Source organism: Cyprinodon tularosa, unplaced genomic scaffold (assembly GCF_016077235.1).
Source record: "Cyprinodon tularosa strain WSP-4 unplaced genomic scaffold, ASM1607723v1 ctg120, whole genome shotgun sequence".
Classification (NCBI taxonomy): domain Eukaryota; kingdom Metazoa; phylum Chordata; class Actinopteri; order Cyprinodontiformes; family Cyprinodontidae; genus Cyprinodon; species Cyprinodon tularosa.
In genome coordinates, this window is record NW_024038004.1 from 1,749,259 (window position 1) to 1,760,864 (window position 11,606).

The window sequence follows — 11,606 nt, forward strand, 5'->3', positions numbered from 1 at the left end:
CCTCATTAAAGTCTCCTGGAGTTGTTTTGTTGTGTATCTTAGCTTAAGCTTAACTAACAGCTGCAGCCCAGCCAGTTATAGCAGAGGGAATTAAAACCCTCATCAAGCTTTGATCCAAACCTCTGATGGCAGAAGGGCGGTGCGAGGGCCATTTCTGTCCATCTGGGGGACTTTGTGCGGTCCTTCGTCTCATTTTAAGAATGAAGCAAATCTGGCTCGTCTTCAGCAGCGGATTTCATGTTTCAAGAGTTTCACTGAGTTTAAATTGCCAAAACAAATGTGGAGTCATAGCTACAATGCAAGTTATTCATCTTTTAGTATATTTTGCCTTTATTTCACATTCATTTTAAACTGGATCAGATGTTTAACTTTTCCTCTAAAGGGTGTTAAGTCATTACATATGGCTTAACACAGGGATGTCAAACTGGTTGCAGAAAGGGCCGTGTGGCTGCAGGTTTTCTTTCCAACCAAGCAATCGCACACCAGACTCCAGTCATGATGACTTGATGACTGGAGTTTGGTTTGCAGCCACATGGCCCTTTATGGAACCAGTTTTACACCCCTGTTACACAAGAAATCTTTAAAGCATTGTTATTTTAAACCTGGTCCTCAAGGCACACTGCCCTGCACATTATGGGATGTTTCTCTGTTTCATAGGGTTTAAAAACACTGCTTTTAAGAGAAATTAACTGCAAAATGAACCAAAATCATAATATGGGACATTTCCTATAAACAATCAGTCCTCTCCATCAGCAACGTCGATCAGTTTATCTCCTTTCATATCTAGTGGTACAGTCCAGAACATCTTAGAACTACTTTGTTTATTGCTCCAATTTGAAGCACTAGGTGTCATTAGTTGTTGCTCCTTTAAAAGAATTGGCGATCCATATCCCATTCCGGTAATCGAGCATGGGCTAAAACATTTTTCTCAACCAAAAAAAAAAAACAATCCTACGAAATAACAAGGAAATGCAATTTTTTTGAAAAGGGGCATAATTTGTACCAACTGTTCGAGACTTCTCTAAAGGAAACACATTTATTTTCATCTAAAAAGAATAATTCAACGCACTTTTTTCTGCTTAGCCACTGGCTCGTTCCTTAATACAAAGAGTGGTTTAACACCTTGATGCCTAAATTATTAAACAGGCCTTTAGTTGCAAAATGACATTTCTAAACTTTCTATTTATTATAAAATACATAGAAATGTAGGTTATTGATTTGTGATATTTACAAAAATCAATGATAATTTACACCGATAGGGAGCAGGTGTAACGGAAACAAGGTTACTAGCTCCACACTGAATGCTTATTAACTGGCACTGGGGGATTAACAAGCCATCTAGGCTGTGTATGTAATACAAAGGGTTTGTTGCATATTTGCAAAAATGGGTTAACACAAAATATTTAATTGCTGCACCTTTTGCTATAGCTCTTGAGACTCAAAACCTGGAGAAAAAGATAAATGGGCTATGATTGCCTGCCAGTATTCATATATTCATTTTTCTGCCACATGATTTTCCTTCCACTGAATTTACCATTAATAGGCTTGTATGTAGTGCTCTATGGAGAGCCAGCTTATGCAACAAGTTTTGGTAAAGGGTAGGAAAGTAATTTTGTATAATATAGATCACCTGGTCTGATCTATATTATAAATAACTTTTACTTGATTAATCTACTGAAAAATAAATGTTATCTTTTTAGATCCACCTATAATTGGACCTGCTGCTACTTCTTTGGCATGGCTGAGTGCCTTTAGTTAATTTAGTTGTATATATTGTTATTATTATTATTGTGTGGTTGCTTATTTATACTGTATATATTTGACCTTTTGCACGGGAGCTGCAATGGAAATTTCGTTGAATTCTGTTCAGTGACAATAAATGCTATCTATCTATCCATCTATCCTCATCTCTGCAAAAACACAGCAGACCTATCTCTCTTATAGATTTGTAAGGAAATCTAGCAGCTTTTGTCTTACTCAGTAGTTTCTAATGTATTTTATATTTGGAGTCATACGTGACATTTTGAACAGCTGTAAGCGACTCTGAGGCCTTTTCTATCTAAAACAGCTTTTGGGCTGCAGGGCATGAGTGAACAAGGCCTTGAACGTTCACATTACACAACACTAGGACCACTGTTTGCCATGTGTGCTTTGCCCACACTCACACACACATCTACCGTAGACAACCAAAAAGGTCAGGAGCTTTGAAGGTGAAGTGCAGTCACCATAGTAACTCGTGTTGACTCCCCTCGTCTCCCGGCAACGGGATGTGGAATGATGTCAATGGAAAGCATGCTATTTTCTACTGGTGACAGAGTGATGTCACTTCTTTTGTGCATGCGAGGAGAGAAGTGGAAAAAGAAGGTTATTCTGTAATCTAAAGGGGCGTAGAGGTGTCGATAACATTCCATAAAACAAAAGAGAAACAAAGGCTAAAAAAACTCAGGACGGTGAATCATGAGCCAATTAAGAGGGCAATTATCCAAACACTCCCCTCGTTTTTTCCTCTCCTACTGTTCCACTCCGGCTTCTCAATATAACTTAATATTTCTTCTAAAAGGAGAATGGATGGATGATGCACACAGGCATCCAATTAGGGACAATTTTACTGATCAATATGTCTTAGGGTAAAACCGATCTTTTTTCACAATTCCTTCTTTCACTTTCACATTTCAATTGCATTTAACAAGCAGTAAACATCTCAGAGAACTGAGTTTTTCCTTTTTTATGCTGAGAAACATGATCATTTATGTAGGGTGGATACATTTTTTTTTTCATCAGATGACTCTCAATTAACATTTGAGATGATGTGGAGACAACAGCTACAGCTAAGTAAGCTAGAAACACTGACTTCTGGAGAGGAAGCCTCCTTCTTGCCTCAAGTCATGAATGACTTTCAAATGACAGCAGACTGAGTCATAAGCCATAGATTCTGCAAGAAAAGAGGAAAACGTTTGCATTGCATCTGCAAGCTGGGCAGTTTGAGCTTTGTTTATATGCCTGTGGGCAAAGTTAAAGTCCTGGACGGCCACTCTGAGGAGCCACTGCAGAAAAAGGAGACCTGTTGTTGATCCACCCCTAGTGACACAGTCTTTCTCTAACACACACTAACACAGACGGCTCCCAGCAGCAGCATCACGGCTATAAATAACTCTACGGCAGCACTGCAATATTAGTGGGTGGATTAAGGAGTAAGTCATCACTTCCTATTTATAAACCAGATGTCGAAGCTGTTTTGTTTTCGCACTGAGGGGCTGCATGATTTAGATCCGCTTGGCTTCTACTTGTTTTTAATACCTTATTTTTTTTTTTTTTTTTTTGTACTTTATTATCAATAATTCATGAGATCCATATTTAATCTGTTCCATAGAGTGACATCAATAGACTTGCAGGGAAACATGACAGCAGCATCAGCAGCATTTCCAGCAGGGAACATCTTGGAAGCTCTTTGTTCTGTACTCTGCTGCCACCTACAGGTCAACAATCTAACTTCAGCGGCTTTATCTTCCTCATAAACAATTATATATATATATATATACCGGTATATATATATATATATATATATATATATATATATATATATATATATATATATATATATATATATATAAATAAAACAAAAAAACATAACCATCAGTCAATACACATTATTTTAATGATTAAAAAAGGTGAGCTCCACAAGACTACATCTTTATAAAGAAATAAAGAAATATAAGAGGAAATCTGGTCAAAGCCACAAAAGGAAATTAATCTTTTAAATCAAGAAAATTATTCAACAGCTTCATCACAAAAGCAAGCAGATTAAATCAATAGGCCTGTGAATACAATATAAAAACCCAAACAACAGAATGCTTTATGCTACATGCATTTGTTTTCACTATTTCACTACTTTGTGTGACCTGCGAATCCTTAACCATCGTTTAGGTAATGACTTTATAAAGGTCATTTCTAATTATAAATGTTGCATTTTAACTTGGAAAACAAAATCTAAAAATTTTTTATTTTATTTCCCTCTACAACTTCTGAATCAGCTATAATGCACAAATATCAATGATCAAAATACCTTCATGTCTTATAGTGCACGTCACATGGTTACATATGCTTATGCTGGTCATTTATTTGGGGATATAAATGGATGAATAACTTTAAAACCCCCGACCATTAACAGGTTTAATGTTATTAATCAAGTTGCATCTCAACCGCAATCTTTGCTAATAAATTTCTGGTTTTCTTTCAACTGGTTGTTTAGGTCCAAAGGTTATTAAAAAGCTTAATGTTCTCAGTTCAGAAGCTTAAGTTTAACCAGTTTTAATAGTTTTTTATGTTTATTTGGCGTCATTTTTTAATGGAACACTCAGTTTCAACAACCTACCTGTTGATTTTATGGTGAAGAGTCATTACTCTATACACTTCGACTCACAGCACAATGAAGCCATCACCATGCTTTACAGTTCACCTACACTCTTGCAAACATGGTACTTCTGTTATCCCTGCAATACATTAAATCACAATCATCACTGCAAATTCAGTTAATGCAATATCTCAGTTGTAAAGCACTGCATGGATGCCACCCACTGAAACCCAGCTTACCAACAATTTTTGACAAAGGATGGCCTTTCATCACGGACAACTGGCGGGGGTCATCATGACGGTCAACAAGGAGCAAAGTGAGAAAAAGTCATTCAAATTATTAGCCCCTACTTTTATTTAATTAAATCCCAATGTCTTATTTTTTTCCTTCATATCATGATGTTATATCTTTGAAGCTTAAAATCCATTTCCATCTATCTTAAATTGACCATTTTAGACGGCTAAGATGAGCGTATTGAAAAGATTTGTCCTCAACCATGTTGAACGTTAGCAGACCATGTTCTAGAAGCCAAGTCTGTCATTCCAGCAGCTTTAAAAAACGCGAGGTTGAACTGGGACATTTAATTAAACGTTAAAGGGGGTTGGATGTATTTCCGTGAGCCTGTATGTGTTAAACCTGTCCAAACTGGAAAAAAATAAAATAAAAAGCAATAATTTCAAACTTCTTCATCACTTTCTGGTAGTTTTAATTTATTGAAGTTTTGTTTTCAAGGAAAATCATTAAAAGGTCCAAAATCAATGACATTGACGCTGATAGTGATGAGCATATGTAAACCTGTAACCAGCACCGTGATCACACTACAGCCAAAAACAAAGCCAAACATTGACATCAGATGTCATAAAAAAAAAATTTTTTTAATCCCTAAAATTTGACAATAAAAACAAACTACTGTCTAGTCCCCAAAAAAGGGGGCTCTAAGGACCCCATTAAAGCTTGCCTGTCTTTTGGTTTAATGAAACAAGCCATCTGATAACAAAAGCAGTAGATTATATAAAGAGCGGGTCACCATGATGCCAGAAATGGCAGACATCTTGTGCTAAAAAGGAGCAAAAAGTTCTGCATTTTTGTAGAATATCCTGGGATGTCATCTTAAAATACAGTCCTTGGAAACTGCACTTTTTACACTGCTAACGGACCAGCCCACAATCCAGGATAACAGCTGAAAACTGTGAGCAGTAGCTGCGAAGGACGCCCCCTGTACACCTAAATGATCAAATCATGTACATAAGCAAAGAAGGAGCTGGATTCCTATTGGGCGTAAAGATATTACAATATGACATCATTCTGTGCAGTCCTCACTGTGTCATTTGGATGAAAACAGAGATTTTAAACTATATTACAATCGTCAAACTAGAAGCTACTAGAATAATGTAACTGATACAGAATAAACATCTTGGTATCAAGAATGCATTCAGTGGTAGTTCCACAACACAGGAGCACAAATACCACAAAACTAAGAAGTAGAGGGATGCATCGTTTGAACGATTATGACCAGCACTCTGAATTCAGCAGAATTCCTTCCACTTATCTCCAGATCCAGAGATGGCAAGCTGACATCCGTGTTTCTAATGGAAACTCAGTGACCGCACGTGTACAGCTGAGTGAAGGGGACATCTGTGGTGAGGGTCTTGTGAATATATTGGTGGGTTCCTTTCCAGCACACCATTTTTTTTTCTGTGAATCTCCAAAAGTCTTAGTTGAAACAGCAGGGATAATTTAGGAACAGCACAGGCCCCAAAGTCTGCAGGTGGTGATGTGCAGTGTAGAGGCGGAAAGGAAGAAAAAAAAAAAAAAAAAAGAGAGGAGCAGGAGGGTGTGAGCAGGTCGAGAACTCAGGAGTTGTCTGAGGGGACGTGCTCCTCGAAGCCCTCGCTCTCTCTCACCAGCGCCCTCTCCAGGATGACGCGCCCTTCTTTGTACCGCTGGCTGTCCTCAGTGGCAAACTCATAGATCCAGCCCAGCTTGCTGTTGCAGTTCTTGCAGCTGACGTCCCTCACCATGTGCCTGCCGGTGAGCATCACTCTGTCCTGAACTTCGCTGTACTGCAGGTTCACCACCTGAAGTGAGTGAGATGAACAGATGTTTACTAACTTTAATACGTGGCATAGATCTCCTGTTTATATCAGGCTTTTTTGCAAGAGAATACTATCAAAAATCAGTTAAACTGGTGTATAACTTATATACTACCATTTTAACATTTAGGTAAGACTGAGGAATTTAGTTCTATTACTGTATGCCTATTATTCCATATTAGGGCTGAAACAATCAGATTAATTGTGAATAACAATTAATTTAATCGATTAATCGTAAACTGGAGTATTGAGACTCTAAAATATGCTTTTAGCTGACAGAACGACCCACTTAAGAGCTGTAATTACAACAAAAATATGTAACCATTTTGCATTTAAGATAACAAAACATTTTTTATTCTGCCAATATTCTCTATCTAGAACTCCTCGATGAAGCGTTTTAGTTTCACCTGGTTTCATTTTGTGAAAATGGAACCTTTGGCTGCTGGATTATAAATCAATTCATCAAAAAATTAATAGACAGATTAATCGATTTGCAAAATAATTGTTAGAAACAGCACTATTCCATATATAGATATAATTCCATAATATCTATATATGGAATAAATGTGCTTTATTATTTAGTTTCTTGCATAATTCATGATCATTCTAACCAATTTCCTTTCATGTAAGTGTAATACTTTGGGTAAGATGGTTGAAACTTTGGCTATGTTTTTAAGTCATTCCCATCCCAGCACATTTGAATGAGCAATTAAAGAGATTAATCAGGGCTGGTCCATTAATTACATTTGCATTATGATTGCAATTTAACAAAATGCAATTTTCAGATTAAATTTAAACATGAAGAAGTAACTACATTTCTCACTCTGGCCCTTTAATATGTTTAAAGTGGGTTTGCAATTGCACAGATGGAAGGAGAGAGTAGCAGCTAACAGTAAAGTCCTGTAACAATGAACTCTTTTTTTGTTGGTGGTGCAAAATTGCAATATTTTTCATATATTTTCAATAATTTTTTCAATATATTTTCAATAATTTTCATTTTTCTGACAGAATTATTCAGCCCTAAACAAAATCCATTTAAACTATCCAGACACGACAAAGATTATTATTTTGAAATTGATTCAAAACAATTTATCAAGTATTTGTGGAGGCAGATGTACTATTTATGTTGTTTATACATCATAAACACATCAAATTCTTATTTAAAAACACACTGAGAGTATATATTATATTTTTGGTAGACTGATTAAAAATGTCAAAGCTAGTGTACTCAGTCAGCTGGAGGATACCTTATTGAAGAGGAAAGCTCTGCCTGTGGCTCCAGTGAAGCGTGTGGAAATGAGCTCAGACCGATTGGTCAGGATGGTGTCGCAGTTGGCACAAGAGAAGAGGCGCGTCCCTCCGATGTGATCCAAGAAGATGCGTCCCATTTTCTGGTCTATGGAGGTACCCAGCAGTCAAAAACTCCTGGTAAAGACCTGCAGTAGAAAACGATATAAGGCACCTCTATATCATAAAAGCTTCACAGGCACAAACAGCATGAACAGGAATATGTTAGCTGGGCTATAAGGTGCGAGGAGCTGGGCAAAGATATACCGGTACAATATATGAAATTGAAAACATTTCAACAGTGCAGTACAGCAGGTTGAACATTTCAAGGTCATGACTGGTAAATCTTTATTCCAATTATTTATTTTGGCCTAATGGACAAACTTCAGACCAGAAACCTGCAACCTTTACAATCCAAAGAGCCATTATTTTATTCAGTCCAAAGAAAACCTCTTTAGTGCTGCAACTGTTATACGATAAAACAACAAAACTCATTGGTTATTGCTAAATATCTACAACAATGTGTTGCCATTTTTAGAGAACCATCGTTTAATTTATCTTTTGAAAGTTATAGATCCAAGTTCAACACCTCCTGGCCTGTAAAAGGTGCCCTCCCGGTGTTTGCCAGACCTGCTACGGTTAATTCTCACTGTGGTGGATGATCCTCCCACCACCACATCGTGTTAGTATTTTCTTTTCTTGCTTTATATTATATTATAATTTATGTTTAAGTTGGTTATTTTAGACAGGTATTTTCTAATGGGTGCACACTTTAGCTAATGTCTGTCTGTATGGTTTATTTACACTTGTTCTTTTGTTTGAGGTGCTGCTGATACAAACCAGCTGGAGAAGGAAACTTGGAGCATACCATCTTTGAAAGACTGACGGGGGAGACTTGTTTCAAGAAGTTTTCAATTAGTTTGTCACTTAAATACTCATTTATTGTTTCTGTTAAGTAAGTAAGTTTTGCTTTATTTGTTTCATAGAATGGTTAATTTTGTATTTATTGGTTCTTTTGTTATGTTGTGCCTCCCTCATTTTGTCGACTTGGGTTACTCCATCCCTTTTTAAGCAGCCTTTAGTTCTTTGTTTGCAGGTCAATTTTTTGTTTGAGTTGGATCCTCTGTTGACCTCAGTTAAGTTGGGCCCAGATTCTGTATTTAAGTTATTTTGTATTGCTTTTGAGCCTTTGTTAACCCTTTTTACACAATTAAATGAAAGCACTTTTTCAAATTTTGAACACCTTTTGTCCTTATTTAAGTTTGGTCCCTCACACTCACCAAAAGTTCCCTTTATTTACAAAATATTTAGCTTACCTATCCAAAGGGAAAGTGGCTTTTTTGTTTTCTTATTGGCTTGAATCTGAGGAATGGAAGCCATTTTTTATCTTTATCATGAAACAACTGAAATCTAGCAAAGTCAGGAAACTTTATTATACATATTTTCTTAGTAAAATGAATAGGCCTACTTTTATTTTGCACCACTCTAAACATTCAGTGGATTAATTATTTTTCAAAAATGTATATTGTTGATGAAAAAGTTGTAGCTCTGACTTGGAAAACTTTTACAAAAAGAGGATGGTTATATGTCCTTCTATAAAAAGACGTTTGTAAAATAAACCCTGTTTATTTTGCCTCATGATGATCTAAAAATAAATTGATTAATAACAGGTACTTTTATGGTCATTCATGCAGAAAATTCAATGCAAATATGCCATAAGAGAAAAGCTTTTTGTCTTCTCTTCCCTGACAATTTACTGGATTCTCCTTTATAAATAATGCATAGATGCTGAGGATGCTACCTCACATGTTATTATTACCACCTCCCCTTTGATTAGATTTTTTTAATGCCAGTTTTGCTGTCAAAACTTCCATTTTCAGATTATTCACAATAAAGATGGATCCTTCATAGAAATAAAAAGGCGATCAATTACATTTTCAGGGTATTATTTTTGATTCAGGTTTTTAATTTTAGTGGAAACCAACAAAGAAGACTGTCAGATTATGAGTCTTAGCATTTACTCACCGTTTCATCATCTCACAAAGCACTCCCAACTCCAAACTCGACAGTCAGCACTCTCATTCGAAATTAAATTAAGCCTTTTTAATGACCGCGGCTTTACGAAAAATGTTTTCGAACTGTTAACATTACTGGTTTTTCAGTTAGCATGGACCCCATGTAACTCAAAGGTTAAAAAAAAAAAAAAAAAAAAAAAAAAGTGGGGAGAGGAAATCAGTGAAAACAAACACTAGGCTAACCGCTAAGCTAACAGAGACAACAAGCTAGGAGCTCAAGTAGTTATAAGAAAAAATGCATTAATTAACATCAAGTCTTCTTACCTTTTCCAATCTGGTTTCAACTACACGGTATTACTCGTCCTTCGACGATGTCACCAATATTTAAAACCGTAGTTTGTGTGTTTTGGTTCTGCCGTCGTCGTCGTGGCTTTGTTTTTCTTTTTCAGCTGTTCCTGTCTTCCTTCCGCTTTCAGCCAGTGTCAACATCCGGTTACCGCAGCCTGTTGTTACTCCAGTCCGCCTGTAGGTGTCGCAAAAAACACAAAACGACCCCAAGAAAACATGAAATTCTTCTTCTTCGTCGTCTTTTTCTTCTTTGTTAGATTGGCGGATTGCAAACAGCTTATAGGTGCATACCGCCACCTACTGTACATTAGTGTGTAGCTATAGAGTTCCACCTACTATATTCTATTTATTTTTTATGTGTGTTATGTAAAAATAAAAACAATGCTTTATTAATAACAAAATGTTCCTCCCTATCTCCACCTGTCCCTAAAGTTCCTTTAATACTCCATTCTCTTCCTTTTTCCATAATTGCTTTGCTCATCCTCTTTCTTTCAGTGGCATATTTAATGCAATCCATCAAAACATGATCCACATTTTCTTTTCTCACATAAATCATTATTTCTCTTCCCTAGTACAAACAAAAACTCACTCAAGTAGGTATGTCCAGTTCTTAATCTAGTGTAATTATATCTTCCCTTTTGCTTCTTTATCCATAATTTTTAACAATTACAGATTTTTGAACCCTATATAATCTTCTCCCTTTCTCATCTTCATCCCATATTTTTTGCCATAATTCTGTTTCTTTCTTTTTAATTATTGATTTACCTTTCCCTTTCCCAAATGGAATCTGATCTATATTCTGCTTTCCTAAAGCCTTTTTAGCTAACTTGTCTGCTATTTCATTTCCTCTCACCCCTTCGTGTGCTGGAACCCATAAGAACTGAACATCTATTCCATACCTGAAAAACCTAAACAAACTCTGATGAATTTCTTAAACAAGGTCTTTCCTATTATTTCCTCCTGAATGAATGCTTTCTATTGCAGCTTCAGAATCTGTGCAAATCACCACCCTGTCCTGTCTAACCTCCTCCGCCCACTGTAAACTGAAAATAATTGTTACCATTTCTGCTGTGTATATAGATAAAAGGTCTGTTAATCTGTTACATATACATATATTAAACTCTTGAATGAATATCCATATTCCCACATTTCCCCTTTTTTAACCATCTGTGTAAATATTTTAAATAACTATAATACAATTGTTTAATATATAAGCTAATTTTAACCTCAACTTCATTATGTTTCAATTCTCTTTTCATGAGTCATGAAAATACATCAAATTATAAATATTGAGCTCCCCCAGATTATGTATGATTATATGGATAATGAAAAAGAAGAGAGTTTGTTTTGGTTTTACAGATAATAGTAGGAAAATATATAACATTTTCTTTCTCTGCACAATTCATGCAAAGAATAAAATCATAATAAAAAAAATCTGAGTTGTGTTTTGTCACCATTTTGGCAAGTTGGAAACAATCATTTATGGGAAATAGGAGAAGACTTGGAATTTAT

General features: G+C 36.0%; 1 protein-coding gene across 1 annotated transcript; it reads right to left on the reverse strand.

Annotated features, from left to right (window-relative positions):
* Positions 1 to 5,040: 5,040 nt before the first annotated feature.
* Positions 5,041 to 10,237, reverse strand: LOC119775217 (protein yippee-like 5). The gene is made up of 3 exons (XM_038273120.1): positions 10,071 to 10,237; positions 7,692 to 7,880; positions 5,041 to 6,429 (listed from the first exon to the last, which is right to left on the reverse strand). Exons 2-3 carry the CDS (start codon positions 7,830 to 7,832, stop codon positions 6,205 to 6,207), a joined length of 366 nt encoding a protein of 121 aa, XP_038129048.1. The 5' UTR covers positions 7,833 to 7,880; positions 10,071 to 10,237; the 3' UTR covers positions 5,041 to 6,204.
* Positions 10,238 to 11,606: the final 1,369 nt, after the last annotated feature.